The sequence below is a fragment of the Garra rufa genome, chromosome 3, assembly GCF_049309525.1.
Source record: "Garra rufa chromosome 3, GarRuf1.0, whole genome shotgun sequence".
NCBI classification, from domain to species: domain Eukaryota; kingdom Metazoa; phylum Chordata; class Actinopteri; order Cypriniformes; family Cyprinidae; genus Garra; species Garra rufa.
Window position 1 is genome coordinate 10,544,003 of NC_133363.1, and position 18,231 is coordinate 10,562,233.

The following is an 18,231-nucleotide window of genomic DNA, read 5'->3' on the forward strand; positions in this document are numbered from 1 at the left end:
CCATTTTAGCCCTGCAAAAAAAATTAAAATTAATATTGGGAAATCATTACAAAATTGTTTTATGTTTTTACTGGTTTAAATTGTATTGGTTTTAATGGTAATTGTAATGGTGCCTGTTAATCTCTACTGATAATTAATCAACTTCTATTGGTGGTTTGATAAAATCACTAAATGCTAATACAAATAAACAGGAACATGAAACCATTTATTAATGATTTTATAGTTATTTGTAATATTTGTAGTGGAAACAATTTGAATTTCTGTGATTATGGGTTTTTTTTAGCAGAGAGGAAAGGCCTTTGTGATTTGGTGACTTAGGAGTCCTCTTCACTACTCCCTATTGTTTCCCAGATTTAGAAGCTAGTTTTAGTGCTACAATGCTTTGTGAAATACTCTTAGAGCAAAAATTTAGGAGTCCTAAATTTAGGATTGACACACCCATTATTTTTAAGATTTTCTCTTAAATCAGCAAGTTATGAGCTACTTTTAGTTTTAAGATTTTTTGTGAATACGGCCCTGATCTCATCATCATCCAGTCTGTGATTGACATGAGGAAACAGAACAAACTGAGACGGACTAAATCCAGAAGAGCTGACATTTTCAAGACGCTTCAAGAGATCTTCCTGCAAAGCTACCTGAAAAACTATGCGCAAGTGCACCTATAGGGCAAAAGCTGCTTTAAATGTGAAGGATGGCCATGCCAAATGTTGATTTAGTTTAGTTAATAGAAGTTAAGTGATAAAGAATATCTATTCATAACATTATTTTTGACAGCAACCTCATTTTACAGCATTTTTACACAAGTGCATAAAACTTTTAACAGTACTGTAGCTTTGCAGGTAGGTTTCCTGAAGCATCTTGGAGATGTCACAGTTCTTCTGGATTTAGTTTGTCTCAGTTTGTTCTGTTTCTTCATGTCATTCTAGACAATCTGGATAAAGATGAGATCAGACCTCTGTGTGGAGCACTGTCTGTTGACTCTTTGTGCATGCATATTTATAAAAACAAAACTCTCAGTGGATTATTACAATTATTGACTAAATAAATGTTTGAAAATGCAATCTTATATTTCCTACTGACACACCACAGCAAAATATAGAAATAACTGACTTAAAAACATTTTTAGATATTTTTAGATACTAAGTTAGTGTTCTAATAATTTTGGCCACCACTGTATATAGGCGACAGCGTTTCACTGAATATTATCATAAACATATCACATTGGCGTGTTCTATTATTTATTGTTCTAAAGTATACGCTAATATAATACAAACAGTAGCGTGCTTCAAGTATTCGAGCGACAGTGTTGTGGGAAAATGAGCCCATTCACTCACATTCAAGTCAGAACAAGACGAACAATACGTGCGGGACGGGACGCTTGTGTACTTCCCCGGATGCAACATTCTTAAATGGCAAAAGAGTGGAGTGCAGTGATTGGTTGACATAATGTTTAAACTTGGCGTTTACACTCCTTATATGGTCTTCCTCCGACAAACCCCTTTACTCAATGTTTGTACGCAGGCCCCGCCCCCACCATTCATCTGTGTATGTGTGTGTGGCCGTAGTAAGACATGCGCAGTACAGACGAGTAAAACGGACGGAATTCAAAGTTTCTGACGGTAAGTCCTTTGTTATTGTTACGAACTAACAGTACGAATGTATCATTTCATTTTAACTGTACGTACTGTCAGTCTTGGAGCGTGTAACGTGTTGTTTGTGTGATGTTAGTGGTTGTACAGCTCGGTTATTTACATCAACAATGGGGTTTTGCGCGCTTGGATGTGGAGCGTGGCATGGTCGCGTGCTAACGGGCTAGCTGTTATTGTTAATGGGAGGCGCGTTTTGGCGCTCTCTCACTGTGTGAAAGTTGAGACAAACAAGACCGTAGCATTCAACCCGTAGTTTAACTTAAATATCGTTAACGTGTTGTTTTGAAACACTTTCGCTAACATTTGATTTGAGAACGCGTGCAAATGTTAATTTACGACACATCTCCGCGTGTCTTTTTCTTTTGGTTTCCATAGATGCAAACGTGGTGCGAATGCACTAATAAATAAAATAAAGCATAGCACACTTTGTGTGTGATATAAGACATCAATCCCACGAATAAGTATTTTGTAAAGTATGGAGTCTGTGAATGAGTGGCTAACGTCATGTTTGATGAGGTTATTCAGACGCGTTTGCATTGATGTATCAAGCGCTCAGTGCGCGTTATATTATGCGTGCGTATCGTCTGAGAAGCGTTTAAAAGTGTTATTAAAATAACATTTGTATTCTAAATATGGATTTAGGCTTTTCCGTGACTTAAACTCTGAGAAGAGGCGACCATTTAATAACACTTTCGATTTTAAAACTGCTTCTGATACCAGCATTAACGTTACCCCTTGTCAAAATGGCTAAAATATTTTTTATCATAATTTGAAGCAAATGCAGACAAATGTAACGTAAATCATCCAGGAAGCAAATCAGATTTGAAAAAAGGGAAACGAAAAAATAGGAATTTTGGTTTTTCCACTAGGACAGATTTAATTGGTTCAGAGTGGGTCAAATATTGGTTCCCAATTATTGTACAAATTCCATTATTATGATTTCTAGGATTTTCCAAATAAGCTATTTTAGTGCAGACATGCTGCTGTTTTTTTTTTTTTTTCTATCACAAGTCCATTATCAAGTGTTAAAAGGTGGCTGCAGCCAAAGGCTTTTGTCAAAGATCAAAAGTAGGTCATTGCAGCAGACGCGACAGATTTTCCAGTTTCCAGACGCACGCTTGTGATTCGGCATTTTTTGCGTAACTTGTACAACATTAATGAACGGTGTAAAATTGTCAAGTGCAAGAAGGGATGTATTCCGGTGACCGCCCCCTTCAATCCCCCGCGCAAAACGTGCAGGAGATCTTTGTTTTAATGACGCTCTTCATTCATCTCTAGATCCAGTCAAGATGTTCGGCTTCCACAAATCCAAGATTTACCGCAGCAACGACGGTTGCTGTATTTGCAAAACCAAGTCTTCCAGTTCTCGCTTCACGGACAGCAGCAGATATGAGGAAAATTTCAGGCTCTGCTTTGGGTGAGTGTTTTTCCCTGACTGTGCTTGTATCCCAAAAATTCCAAAAGGAATGCTAGTGGAGCGAATCCTAATGAGATCAACTGAGAATCCTCTTTGAATCAAATAATATCATTCCAAATAATCCCATTGAGACTGATTCCAAAAAAAAAAACAGATAGAGAGAATAATGGGTAATAAATATTTTTATTCCTTAATCTGAGTAATCAGTTCTGTCCTGGTTTATTCATATTGTGGTTTGTTTTGTAGTCTGTCAGAGGATCGGGTTGGAGACATCTGCAATGCTTGTGTGCTCCTGGTTAAACGTTGGAAGAAATTACCACATGGATCAAAGAAAAACTGGAACCATGTAAGAGACTGTTATGTTGTTTTCAATGGAATCATCCGTTTGGTTGCAGCCCTTGTGAGAATAATATATTTTATTTATTGTTTATTCATTTATTTTCCCCTCAAGGTGGTGGATGCAAGGGCAGGACCTGGCTTCAAGCTGACCAAACCCAAGAAGGTCAAAAATATTGATGGAAAGAAGAAAAGTAAACTGAAAAAGCTTCATAAATTCAAAAGACAAAGTGAGTTGCGCTTTTGTAAAACAGATTTAAAAAATGCACTTTAATTTAAATTAAGTTTGAGTAATTTTGTTGGGTGTTTTTGTCTATTTTTATTATTATTTATCCATTTTCTTTATGTCTAAAGCTTTTTTTTTTTCTTTATTTCAGTAGTTAGTATTAAACTAATTGAAAATAAGGTAACTGGAATATTATAAGCTTATAAAAATAAAATCTAAAAATGCATGTATAAACGTTTTGTATTTTTATAGGCATATGTTTTATATTTCAATTAAATCAAATTTGTGTTCATACTAGTATGAAATACTAAAATAATATACTAAATAATTATACATTTTAGACATATCTCTATATATACCAGTCAAAAGTTTTTGGATGGTAAGATTGTATTATTTTTATTTTTTAAAGAAGTCTCTTCTGCTCATCAAGCCTGCATTTATTTGATTCAGAGTACAGCAAAAACAGAAATTTTAAATATTTTTACTATTTAAAATAACTACTTTTTATTTGAATAAAATGGCGTCATTACTCCAGTCACATGATCCTTCAGAAATCATTCTAATATTCTGATTTGCTGCTCAAAAAATATTTTATATTATTATAATGTTGAGAAAAAAACTGAGTAGAATATCTTTTTTGGTTTCTTTGATAAATATAATTTTTTTTTTTTATTAATTTAAAGCATCCTTTCTAAATAAAAGTATTTCTTTCTCCAAAAATTATACTAAGCTTTTGAATGGTGTAGTGTGTAATGTTACAGAAGCTTTTTATTTCAGATAAATGCTGATCTTTGGATCTTTCTATTCTTCAAAGAAACCCAAAAAAACCTTTTAAATGACTTATTGATGATTGTGATGATAATAATTATAAAAATGTTTATTGAGCAGCAAATCAGCATATTAGAATGGTTTCTGAAGGATCACATGACACTGAATGCTGAAGTAATGATGCTAAAAAATGTAGTTTTGATCACAGGAATAAATTTACATTTTAAAATGTATTCAAATAAGCAGTTATTTTAAAAGTGTAAATAAATTTTACAATATCACTGCTTTTGCAGCATTTGGATCAAATAAATGCAGACTTGGTGAGCAGTCTTCAAAAAATAAAAATTAGAAAAACTTTTGACTGGAATATCTATTTTTTTTGTAATATAACATTAACTTTAAATGGTAAAATACTATAACAGTGCTTTGGTAAAAAAAAACCTGTTAATTAGTTTATATGTTCCCTTTACTAGGCAAGAAAAATGTCATTTTACAGTAAATTGTTAAATTATGTTTTTTGGAGTGGGAAAAAAATACATTTTATAGCTTTTGCATATAGCTTATTAATGTTTGCTGTCATGTCTTTACAGATTCGGATGCCCACAGCACCACATCCAGTATGTCTCCTCCTCAGTCTCCCAGCCACAGTAATCAGTCTGATGATGGGTCAGACATCGAGACTAAGCAGAGGCGTCCAAACCCATCAGGGTTCTCCTTTCTCGACCTTTCCTACTGGAAGAGGTATTTCTTTGCTTAATTTCACAAATGCGCGTTAAAATGTGCTACACTGTAAAAAAAAAAAAAAATGGTCAAACGACTGGCAGCTATGGCTGCCAAACAAAAACCATAAAGTTAAAGTAAAATATTGTAACTGAAACAAGGGAAAGTCTGTAAAATAAGGGTTTTACAATGTAAAAGAGGTCCCGTAAAAAAAACTGTCAAATGACTGGCAGCTATGGCTGCCAAACAAAAACCGTAAAATTAAAGTAAAATATTGTAATTGAAACAAGGAAAAATCTGTAAAAATTTTTTTTTTTTTGGAAAACCTTTAATGAAAATTTCTGTAAAATTATTGTTTTTGCTCTTTATTTCAATTAAGATATTTTACTGTAATATTACGGTTTTTGTTTGGCAGCCAGTCATTTGATTTTATTTATTTATTTTTTTTTTTTACGAGATTTTTTTTTTTTACAGTGTAGTTGAGTTGATAAAAAAAAAACTTTCTCAATGTTTCAGGCAAAAGGTGTGCTGTGGGATCGTCTACAAGGGGCGTTTCGGTGAGGTGATCATCGATCCTCGTCTCTTCAAGCCCTGCTGTAACAAGAAGCGTCCAGCCCTGGCATCTCCTTCAGACTCTCAGATCTCACAAACACATCCTTCCCCTCTTCCAGAGGACATAAAGGAGGCATGGTGATCCAACTATTAAAAACGCCCTCCAAACTGTCTCGTTGAGGCCCTCATAGCTTTGTCTCCAGTGGTAGACTCTGATATCTTCCCTTTGTTAGATGACTGTGTATGAGTTGAGTTTTCCCATTGCTTTTGTATTTTTTTTTTATGACTCCTTTGTAAAGTTTTGTACCTTTTTTTTATATAACAGAAAATGAGAAAACTTTGGGGCATTAGGACATATTTATAGGTCTGAGTTAGAAAATTTAATGTAATCCATTTTTTATTATTCTTACTGTAATTTTTTGGAGTTACCAGTGTTTTGTAAATATAATCTTATTTTCCATACCAGTGCACCAAAAGACTTCTATTTGGCATTTAGTTTCACGGGTTACTGATGAATAATGTAAAGTGCTGTATCGACCATTATAGCTAAGGCATTAATGAGATGGGTGTACTTTTAAGCAAATACGATATTTTACTTGGTCTTGATTCAAGTTCAACTGTGGTTTAAATCACACACACACACACACACACACACACACACACACACTCATGCATTTACTGACTAGGATTCTCGGGCACAGTATTCACAATGTGAATTCACCTCAGCTTTCAGTCTATAATATGGACATGTGCTTATAAAATCTCCTTTTTTCTGGTTTGGCATAAAGATGTTGCTCAATATTTAAAAAAACGGTTACGGGTTTGTAAATCTTTAAACGCAAGATGCAAAAATACCTTAGAGTATTTAAACGGTTATCATTTACACAATGGCATAGGAAAGCATGCATAATGTATTTGTAGGCATGATCAGTTTTATGACTGTTGGTGGTGTTTGTATTTTACTTTATTGTTGTTGTATGAGAGTGTTATAATACCAGAAGTAAGATATTACTAATTAATGAATTTCCGACCAGGCTTTACACTGTGTTTTTACCACACTTTTTCTGTGTTTCAATATTGTACACTAAAGGTATGTACACTCCAAGATGAAATTGTACAGTCTTTCAGCCTTGATGTATTGACTGCAGCCTTTTGTATTTTATTTTTTCTTTCCTGTTTAGAGTCATTTGAAATATTGCCTTTTTTTGGCGAAAAAATTTAGCAAGGTAATGGAGGTTGCGATTGGATTTGGAGGTTTCGGTTGTATTTCAGTGTATTATTTGAATGAATGTTTGTTTTTATTCACCAGCAATACTTTTGAGTCAGCATTACTGTTGACCTCAAGCTCTTGTTCGTAAAATGCATGAGAGCAAATACAAGATGTCGATAAATTTCAGGGAAAATGTTTTTAAACTATTAATGTGGCACATTCTCAGTCAATGTGCCTTACCAGAGATTTAGCTGATCATTTCATTACGTTAATTTGTCATTTTTAACTTATGCTATTTATTCAAAGCTGTCTGTACAATTAATGCTGTAAAGAAGTTTTTGTGCACTTTCTTTTTTATACTTTTTGTAATATTACCATTGATAAAATTTTGTATCTCAATTTTCCTCACATTGGTATTTTCATAAAATTTTTAAAGTAAGTGTTTGTCTTTCTCATTTGTCAGTGTTTTTGGTTCAGTGTTCTCTATCTATCTATATACACTACCAGTCAAAAGTTTTTGGACAATAATTATTTTAATTAATATTACTTTTTTTTTTTAAATAATATTAGTAATATTATTTTTTTAATTAAGTATTTTAATAATAGTTTTTTTTTCATCAAGCCTGCATTTATTTGATCCAAAGTACAGCAAAAACAATACAAATGTTAAATATTTTGCTATATAAAATAACTGTTTTCTATTTAATATATTTTAAAATGTACTTTTGCTAACTTTTTAGCATCATTACTCTAGTCACATGATCCTTCAGAAATCATTCTAATATTCTGATTTGCTGCTCAAAAAACAAGTTCAGAAGAACAGCATTTATCTGAAATAGAAATCTTTTGTAACATTATAAATGTCTTTAACATTTAATTTAAAGCATCCTTGCTAAATAAAAGTATTAATTTCTATAATTTATCATTTAGAATCCTGAAAAAGAAATGTACTCAACTGTTTTAAATATTTTATAAAAATATATATATATTTTTTCTTGAACAGCAAATCAGCATATTAGAATGATTTCTGAAGGATCACGTGACACTGAAGACTGAATTAATGATGCTGAAAATGTAGCTTTGATCACAGGAACAAATTACATTTTAATATATATTTAAATAGAAAGCAGTTATTTTGCTCTATTTTGGATCACAACATTAAAACTCTTACTGTCCTAAGGACGTTCCCTATATGAATTGTGTTTTCTGAAAACTAGGTGGGGCCAAACTTGCAGCTATGAACGCACATAGGCTACTATGGAGAGAGTGCTATCATCAAAGTTACATGTTAATTGGACAGAGGCTTTCATTTAACAGCAAAGATCCCCAAATATCATGACACCTTCTTAAAAATATAAAACAATATATTTTATTGTATAAAGACCCATTTACTGTATATGTGCACATGTTCACATTTACATGTTCTAGAATATTATACATATATATATATATATATATATATATATATATATATATATATATATATATATATACTTCGTAAAGTCAACAAGGTTTTTCTTTCATTTCCCCTCCTAATGCAAGAACAAGTTTAGATTCATTTATTTGGGATTTTTCACAATGTACATTTTTCACAATGTGTACAAACTACCAGTAAGGAAGCCAAAGTTGAAGTAAAAAATAATAAAGAGGCAATGAAAAGATTCTAGAATATAATTACAAAGAAGGATAGATCAACACTTCATTTTAAATAAATATCCCCCCCAACCCACCCCATAATACTATATGCAGATTCCCTTTAGCGCCCCCTTGCTGCCCCCCGGGGTTCTGCTGACCCCAGTTTGAAAATCACTAAGATCCAAGTTATTAAAATAATACAAGAACTAGTCTGAAGTTTTGATTTTGGGTGGAGGGTCCACCTTTAAACTCCACTGTGTGATGTGACCGAAGAGCTGTTGGTTATCTGGAAGTCACAATTTCATCATTACTGTTGAAGCTGACCTGAATGGTGCCTTTGGATGAGATGTATTCCTCCTTCCGTGCTTTACATGTGAGAGTCAAAAACCACAATAAAATATAGACACCTAGAGGGTAAAATGAACAGAATTAAAATCAAATTATGTATTTTTTATATCATTTGAGCTGCTGTTTCACTCCCATAGGGCCACAAACCTAAATCAAATAATAAGCAACTGACACTTCATGCAAAAATGGTGGAAAATATGCATTTATGTGAATAAAAACTGATGTCAACATTTTTCTTTTTCAACAAATGGTCAGTCAAAAAATCATATGTATAACTGTAGTTTTCCATCAATAAAAATTAAACGTAAAAATTCAAACAAAATAAATAAATGATTTATAAAAACAAACAAACACAAGAACAGACAGGATTGCAGTTTCAGACTAAATTAAACTGTCATGTAGACGCATAAATTGGAGAAAAATATTCGGAAAATATCAGTTTTTACAATAACATTGCTAACAGGGTTGAGTGGTTGATCTTGACATATCCAGTTCCCACTATAATTTGTGCAAAAAATAAGAAAATTAAATTGAGATCATTTCTTTGTCTTCCATGCGGTAGAAAAATGTCCAACTTGTGTCACAAGGTTATTTCCTTGGTGTCACAATGTTATGAACTGTAAAATTGTGCCATTCAAGAAATAACACCCCTTTTACAGATGCCTGTAAACAAGCATGTAGTAGGTCTAAATGTAATCAAGGTTTGTCTGGTTAGCATAGACCAGAGGTGGGACCAAGTCATTGTTTTGCAAGTCACAAGTAAATCTCAGGTCTTTGCATTTGTCTCAAGTCAAAACAGAGAAGTCCTAAGTCAAGTCACAAGTCCAAGTCAAGTTGCAAATCCTAAACAAGTCATTAGTACTGTTTGCTCAAATTAGTCTCTCTGTATTAATCACTACAGTACATTTAAAGTCAGTAATAGTCTATAGTAGGCATAATTATAAAATATATAATAATTAGTTCTTTTCATTGAGGAATTAATTATTTTTGGTGAACAATTTTAGGCCTAATTGAATGAATAATTTATTTCATTTGTTAAGGATTCAGTGATTTTAATGAATCAATTAAGTCAAATATTCAATAACTTAGCTAATTCGTAATACAGATTCATTTATCACCACCTATTGAAATAGACAGGTTTACTGACATGATCGTTTGGGTATTACTTACACTATTTACAAAACATATGGTACTTGATACGTTGATACAGAACGTTAATTACTGGGCAAAGAGATACATAAAATGAAGCTAAAAAGAAAATATATAACAATAGTTATAATGTATACAAATGTTAAATAAAACTAAGAAACCATCAGTGAATGGGTTTGAAAGACGGATTGGATGATGAGTTTTCTTATAGCTCTATATTATTTTAAGTTCTTATATAGGCTATTACAAGTGTTCATTTAGCGAGTCCCTCTCTGGCTCAGTGCCAAAAGCTGATAATCATACCAGTGTCAACATACACTTCAGTAACCAGCCTATATTGTTCAGAACTCAGTTTTTTTTTAGAAAGTAGGCCATGAAGACTTGCAGAGTCACAGGGTTTCAAAGCTAAGTCGAGTCGCAAGTCTTCTTTGATTATATCAAGTCAAGTCACAAGTCATCAAATTTAGCATAAAATCAAAATTTTAATAATGAACATATTTATTAATGTTATTATTATTACAAATAATAATTCAAAATTTTACACATTAGGAAATCATTTTGTGTCCTCTAAATGGTGCACACTCACATGAGAGGAATACTGTATTCATAAAAGTTTTCTATTAAGTGTTTTAATATATCTCTAAATGTATTTCGACATACTGAAATTACGTGAACGTCGGCGAGAATCCGCGCTCTCATTGGCTGCCGCCTCTTTAGATACGTTAGTAGTGTAGACAGTGGCGTAGCGGACACGCACTGCGGGGGGGGGGGGGGGGGGGGGGGCCCGCGTTGTGGGGGGCCCCAAAAAAATTGACTCGAATAAATAATTAAAGCGTTTTTATAACGTGAACGTATAGGACTTTTATTTTGGTAGTAATTGCAGCCTCCTGTGTTTGGCGATTATGACCATATCAGTTGTCCTTGTCCAATCACGATTAAGAATTTCCGCAACTGTTAGAGAGTGAAGCTTATGAGCGCAAAATGAGTAAAAGAAAATATGTCAGCGGAGAAGCACAATGAGCCAGGACAGACTTTCTGAACTTGCGATACTCATTGAAAGCCATTGAAAGTCGGCACGCACGTCAGATGGACATAACAGACATTGTCAAGGACTTTGCACAGAAAAATGCTAGGAGAAAGGGGCGCTTTGGAGGATTTTAAAGGTAATATATATGACCTTTATTGAATGTTAAACGTCATGAATCTTTGTTGTATACTGCAGACAGAAAAAAATATTTTGACGTCATGTGCTCCCTTGCATCTTGCATTTTAACAAGTTAATGTAATTGCTGTTTTATTGTTGGTGTTTCTTTTATTCTTTTTTTTTTTTTGTGAAAAGTTCTTAATAAATAAATACGAAATAATTACATACTATTAAATTCCACAGTACTAATTCACGATTTTGAATGAAAAGGTGAATCCCCCATCTAATTATGCGGTGAGGGGCCCCGCCTCCACTCTTGCGGGTGGGCCAACGCGGTTTGCGCTACGCCACTGAGTGTAGACTAACTTTAATGTAGTTTAAAGGAGTAGTTCACTTTCAGAACAAAAAATTTACAGATAATGTACTCACACCCTTATCATCCAAGATGTTCATGTCTTTCTTTCTTCAGTTGTGAGGAAATTATGTTTTTTGAGGTAAACACTTCAGGATTTCTTTCCATATAATGGACTTCTATGGTGCCCCCGAGTTTGAACTTCCAAAATGCAGCTTCAGAGGGCTCTAAACGATCCCAGCCGAGGAAAGAAGGGTCTTATCTAGCAAAACAATCGGTTAATTACTTTAAAAAGTTAAAAATTTATATACTTTTTAACCTCAAATGCTCATCTCGTGTGTAGAGATTAAAAAGTATATAAATTGTAAATGTTTTTAGAAAATAACTGATTCTTATCTAACTTAGCTAGATAAGACCCTTTTTTCCTCGGCTGGGATCATTTAGATCCCTTTGAAGCTGCATTTAAACTGCATTTTGGAAGTTCAAACTCTGGGGCACCAGAAGTCTATTATATAGAGAGAACAAAAAACATCATTTTACGATTGAGGAAAAAAAGACATGCACATCTTGGGTGACAGGGAGTAAGTACATTATCTGTAAATTTTTGTTCCGAAAGTGAACTACTCCTTTAAGGACGCGAAAAGAAAAAAAATTAGCCATTGTAACACACTAATTAATGGGAGAATCAGCATCTGAAGCAACAAAGACCTACAAAAAGGTAAACATCGGTGCGGCAAACAGAAGGTAGGACGATTTTAAAATAATAATAATAATAATAATAATAATAATAATAATAATAATAGGTAATAATGCCCAAGTTCCTTCTGTTTTAGTTTTACAGAAAGGGGAATTCATTTTAATGTGGACAGCTCTTTTTTAATCTTAAGTATCAGTGTAATTCACACAAAACTAAAAAACGTTTATGCTGGACGTCTAAATGGTGAATCTTTTGTTTCTAGTCAGTGGTTCAGAGCTTGTTGAACCAATGAACGAGTGTCTATTGGTTTAAACTCATCTCCAGTCAGATGAATTTATTGTAGAATACATTTGATACGTTACACTTTCGTGAAAACATTTGCAGTTGTTCTGTAAAAGGTGTTATTTTGATTGTTTGGGCTGAGTTTTGTTGCATTTTGCACAGTTTTGACCAGCAGATGCCGCCAGCCTGTGGTGTTATTAATTTAGCAATTTTATTGCTAGATTTAACAATTTTTCAGACTACTCTAGCAACTTTTGTTTTAAAAAATGTAGCTATTTAAAAAAAAAAAAAACATGAAAAATCCATAAAAAACAAAACAAACAAACTCTAAATTACACAAAAAGAGGTACACTGTAAGAAAAAAAGTAGAAAAGCAGAATATTGGTAATTTTGTATCTTTAGTATCAGTGTAATTCACATATCTGACAAACGTTTATATGCTGGACGTCTAAATGACAGAGACACTATGAATCTTTTGAGTCAGTGGTTCAGAGCTTGTTGAACCAATGAACGAGTGTTTACTGGTTTAAACTCTCGAGTCAGATTAATTATTTGTAGAATACATTTAATACATTACAGTGTCATGAAAACATTTGCAATTGTTCTGTAAAAGGTGTTATTTTGATTGTTTGGGCTGAGTTTTGTTGCATTTACACAGCTTGACCAGCAGATGCCGCCAGCCTGTGGTGTTTCGAGCAGTGTTATTAATTTAGCAATTTTATTGCTAGATTTAACAATTTTTCAGACTACTTTAGCAACTTTTGTTTAAAAAAACACCTATAAACCTAGCTATTTTTAAAATGTAAATCGTAAAAAAACATGAAAAATCCATAAAAAATTTTTTTCCTATAAATTACACAAAAAGAGGTACACTGTAAGAAAAAAAAATTAGAAAAGCAGAAAAGATATTGGTAATTTTCTGACAGGACATTATTTGTATAGACATTTTCTGTAACTCTAAAACACAGCAACATACATGCCGTAATTAAATACACAGGTAAAACACCTGTGAAAAATCAAAACAGAAACTTCCTTCATATAACACAGTAAATTTTATATTTTACATATATTAAAGACTTTTCTTAGAGTGTAGCATACTAACTATCAATACACTGTCTAACGCTGTAATTGTTTAGAATACTAGTTAATAAGAATAAAAACAGTATTGTATTCAAATCTGATCATAAAACTAATTTATGAATAAATACTTTTATGAACAATTAACATTTTTAAAATCATATTTTTCGCAGAGATGGCCAGTCAGTTTGAGCAACATTTTTTTTAAACATTTACACTAGAGGGGTTACAAATTTATCTAAAACAATATGAAAGTGTTTACAAACGTTCGCCATTTGTTTAATAGAAAATCATTACGTATGTCAAGTAATCTTCATTGTGTGTTCTACATAGTGACAGTTTTGTGTCGTTAAGTAATTACCCATTAAGCAACTTTTAGCAAAAATCAACCAGCCTTTAGCAACTTCCCCTGAAAATTAGTTGGCGTCATTACAAGCTTTTCGAAACAGTGTATAATTTTGTGAATCGTGCCTGTGTCAATACCCACACTTGTGGTTTTGGACACAGCTTGTGGATGTGACAGGAAGTAATCACCAGTTTTATCACATGATCCAGACTATCTCTAATACCACATCAGCTGAATTTGAAGCAAAGAAAAAACAAAAACAGCAAGGATAATGTTAGCTAAAGATCTACTGAATGCACTTTAACAGTGTGTATACTTTTTTCATCAACTGGCAATACTTTATAAAGTAACAATACTTTATAAAAATTGTTTATAACATTTTAAATAATTTTGTGCAAGAACCCATAATTCATCTTTAGAATGGATTCAGTGTATGGATTACTTTTATGATGATGGATGTGCTTTTAAGAGATTCAAAAACTTGGACACCATTTACTGCCATTACAAAGAGCCAGGATATTACTTATTATAACTATTGTGTTCCTCTAAAAAAAGAAAAGCATATGCACCTAGGATGGCTTAAGGTAAATCACAATTTTCATTTTTTGGCTAACTATTCCCTCAATGTAAGAGGCAGTTATGTATGACACATGCTTTTGTTTCAAATAACATTGTAACAAATTCTTACCCTGAAAACTGTTGAGAATGGTGAAAACATAGAGTGAAGGGAGACTCAATGGGCCATGGGTGGAGAAAGCCAGTAGCCAGGGCACTCCCAGAACAAAGCAGAGCCCGATTACAGACACCCATTCTTTCCATGCCCTCCTCCGATGGTCTTTAAACTGAAGAGCTTGTGATCGTAATTTACGCATCTTAACCAGCACCACCCCCAGCATAACCATGTTAAAGAGCATCACCAGCCCAAGATAACCATTCACTGTAATGTAGCTCACTGTCTGTGTGGTTATCCAGCATCTAAACGAGAAGAAACCAATGAAAACACTCCTGTTAAAGGCCTGAGAGATGGAGAAGTAAAAGTGCAGTGTAACTTGAGTAGATTGGCCTTACAGAGGAGTGCTTGTTGAGTTTTCTTTGTCCATGTAAAAGGTATATTTGCCGTACACTTTAGTCACGCCACATACAATCACTGTAATGGTTGGGACACCTAAAGGAAAAGATTAATACAGTGAAACAAGCTTATAATACAAGTTTCATTTAAATATAACTGTTATTTAAAAGTTAGTTCACCAACAAATTGTCATCATTTACTTGTTAATGTCATCATTTGGTTGTTATTGTTCTGTTCTGTTCTGCCACTCTTAAAACTAAAGGTGCTTTATGATGCTATAGAAGAACCTTTTTTGCTTAAATGGTTCCTTAAAGAACCTTTAACATCTGAAGAACCTTTCTGTTTCACAAAAGATTCTTTTTGACGAAAGAAGGTTCTTCAGATTATAAAAAGGTTCTTTAAAGAACCTTTGACTGAATGGTTCTTTGTGGAACCAAAAATGGTTCTTCTATTTCATCGCTGTGAAGAACCTTCTAAAGCACCTTTATTTTTAAGAGTGTGGTATGCTATTCAGGATTTGGGTTGGCTTGTTATGGTCCACTTTGATTCCAGAATTTGTGTTCAGTTTGAAACAGGATGTTAATCAGGGTATCTTCCAATTCGGCTTGAATATTCAATATCTAGATGGGGCAGGAATTAAACGGCCCTTCCAGCTGATTGGTTAACCAACTATTAAACGGCGTCGTTAGGATTTGTTCCCCAGTTCCGCGCAACAGAATAATAGTTCTTCACTGCTACAACTATATTTAATCTTTTTCTTTTTAAACAACCAAGCTAACGAAAAGTCTAAGCAAAGCTTCTGTGTTAGGCATTAATTCAGCAACCTACCTGAGAAATATATGTTTATTTCATATACAGTGGTGTGAAATTTTTTTTTTTTTTTTGCATGTTTGCAAAAAACATGCAACATGTTTTTTTGGACCTGGAAGACTTGCTGTGATAAACAGAACCATGAATTCTGCTGTCTACCAAAAAATCCTGAAGGACAATGTGTTTGTGACCTCAAGCTGAAGCGAACTTGGGTTCTGCAGCAGAAAAATGATCCAAAACACACCAGCAAATCTACCTCTGAATGGCTGAAAAAAAAAAAAAAGTGTTCATGACTCCACCATGAGAAATAGACTGGGCAAGATAAAAACTTCTGCTGAGCAAAAAGAACATAAAGGCTCGTCTCAGTTTTGCCAGAACACATCTTGGTGATCCCCAAGACTTTTGGGAAAATACTCTGTGGACTGACGAGACAAAAGTTGAACTTCTTGGAAGGTGTGTGTCCCATTACATCTGGCGTAAGAGTAACACAGCATTTCAGAAAAAGAACATCATACCAACAGTAACATATGGTGGTGGTAGTGTGATGGTCTGGTCTGCTGTCTACCAAAAAATCCTGAAGGACAATGTCCGGCCATCTGTTCGTGACCTCAAGCTGAAGCATACTTGGGTTCTGCAGCAGGACAATGATCCAAAACACACCAGCAAATCCACCTCTGAATGGCTGAAGAAAAACAAAATGAAGACTTTGGAGTGGCCTAGTCAAAGTCCTGACCTGAATCCTATTGAGATGCTGTGGCAGGACCTTAAAAAGGCGGTTCATGCTCGAAAACCCTCCAATGTGGCTGAATTACAACAATTCTGCCAAGATGAGTGGGCCAAAATTCCTGCACAGCGCTGTAACAGACTCATTGCAAGTTATCGCAAACGCTTGATTGCAGTTGTTGCTGCTGAGGGTGGCCCAACCAGTTATGGGGGCAAACACTTTTTCACACAGGGCCATGTGAGTTTGGATTTTGTTTTCCCTTCATAATAAAAATACTTCATTCAAAAACTGCATGTTGTGTTTACTTGTGTTATCTTTGACTAATATTTAAATTTGTTTGATGATCTGAAACATTAAAGTGTGACAAACATGCAAAAAAAACAAAACAAACAAACAAACAAACAAAAAAAAAACAGTAGAACACTTTTTACACCACTGTATATTAATTTACCAAGCATTTGCACCCACAACTTCCCCCTAGCCTACATCTCTGGCACATTGCCTTATCTATTTATCTGACCAATTATCAAAATCTGTGTGGCAAAGCTAAGCGATCAGTGTAGTTTACCTTCACTATGATTATCAGCATCTGTGATTATACCTTTTTTTTCCCTTTCAGTGTTAAATTTGAGGGGAAATACTAAATAGCCATTATGAAATAGAATGATATAGTTCTCTCAGTTATAAGAAGATATCAAAACACTGAAATAACACTTAACAATAAAGCCAGATATGAAAAGTATTTTTATATTTATGGTCATAAGAGGCTATGAAAGAGCTAATATATATTATTTATTTTCAGGGGCATTTGTTACCTTTATATGGGATTTTTTCCCTAATCATACGTCATTTTTAAGGAGAAGTTCAGAAATGTTCTTTTACAGATAATGTACTCACCCCCTTGTCATCCAAGATGTCTTTCTTTCTTTCTTCAGGCGTAAATAAAGGTAAACGTTTCAGGATTTTTCTCCACATAGTGGACTTCTATGGTGCCCCGAGTTTAAATTTCCAAAATGTAGTTTAAATGTGGCTTTAAGCGATCCCAGATCCGGTTGTAAACGATCCCAGCCGAGGAAGAAGAGTCTTATCTAGTGAAACTATCAGTTATTTTTTTTAATTAATTTATAATTTAAATAATTTATAATACCTCAAAGGCTTGTCTTGTCTTGCTCTGCCTGAATCCAGAAATATGGACGCAGCAGGCGCAGTAATATCACGCAGCGCCTGAAGTTCGGTCACAATTTCAATAAGCCGGTCACATTGGCCGTTACCTAAATGGGAACTAATTTCAGGCGCTGCGTGATATTACTGCACCTGCTGCATCCATATTTCGGCAGCAAACTTCCTTGACTATTACGCCGGAATGGGAGTGTAGTTCCTAATCTTATCGGCCTAGAAAATCGCAGCTTTACATTTTCTGCCGATCTTAGTACACAATATATTACAGAATACTCAAGTTTTAAATAGGACAAATACCGATACTCATTGGTCATTTTTGAATGTGATGCAGTGTTGGTCACATAGGATTCAATGATCTATGCTAAGCTATGCTAAAAGTGATATCGCCAGAACAGGAGAACGGCTGAATGGATTTCAAAACGGTAAAACTCAACTTATTAACTCGGGGGGAGTTGGAGAATGAGCCTATTTCCAAAAAAAAGTGGAGTGTTCCTTTAAGCTTTGCCCTGGTATGGTTTGTGTCAAGCCATAGGTAAGCGCG

At 33.9% G+C, this 18,231-nt stretch overlaps 2 protein-coding genes across 2 annotated transcripts in view; one reads left to right on the top strand and one right to left on the bottom strand.

Moving 5' to 3' along the window:
• Positions 1-1,584: 1,584 nt before the first annotated feature.
• sinhcafl (SIN3-HDAC complex associated factor, like) lies at positions 1,585-7,277 on the top strand. Its single transcript, XM_073837081.1, has 6 exons — positions 1,585-1,619; positions 2,928-3,066; positions 3,313-3,412; positions 3,518-3,632; positions 4,987-5,137; positions 5,633-7,277. The coding sequence occupies exons 2-6, from the start codon at positions 2,939-2,941 to the stop codon at positions 5,808-5,810; spliced, it is 672 nt and encodes a 223-aa protein (XP_073693182.1). The 5' UTR covers positions 1,585-1,619; positions 2,928-2,938; the 3' UTR covers positions 5,811-7,277.
• A 1,080-nt stretch (positions 7,278-8,357) lies between these two features.
• The window catches only part of LOC141330862 (adhesion G protein-coupled receptor G3-like), a 51,315-nt gene continuing 41,441 nt past the window's right edge, over positions 8,358-18,231 (bottom strand). Inside the window, exons 2-4 of the mRNA XM_073835642.1 lie at positions 14,977-15,073; positions 14,597-14,883; positions 8,358-8,920 (exon numbers count right to left, since the gene is read on the bottom strand). Of these exons, the coding sequence (XP_073691743.1) occupies positions 8,796-8,920; positions 14,597-14,883; positions 14,977-15,073 (509 nt within the window). The 3' untranslated portion in view covers positions 8,358-8,795. The remainder of the gene's footprint in view (positions 8,921-14,596; positions 14,884-14,976; positions 15,074-18,231) is intronic.

Bases quoted from the DNA above. Each gene is read 5' to 3' on its own strand.
- sinhcafl (XM_073837081.1), top strand. From the start codon at position 2,939: ATGTTCGGCTTCCACAAATCCAAGATTTACCGCAGCAACGACGGTTGC. The intron at 3,413-3,517 runs GTAAGAGACTGT...TTTCCCCTCAAG, and splicing joins CAAAGAAAAACTGGAACCAT to GTGGTGGATGCAAGGGCAGG. The intron at 5,138-5,632 runs GTATTTCTTTGC...TCAATGTTTCAG, and splicing joins GACCTTTCCTACTGGAAGAG to GCAAAAGGTGTGCTGTGGGA.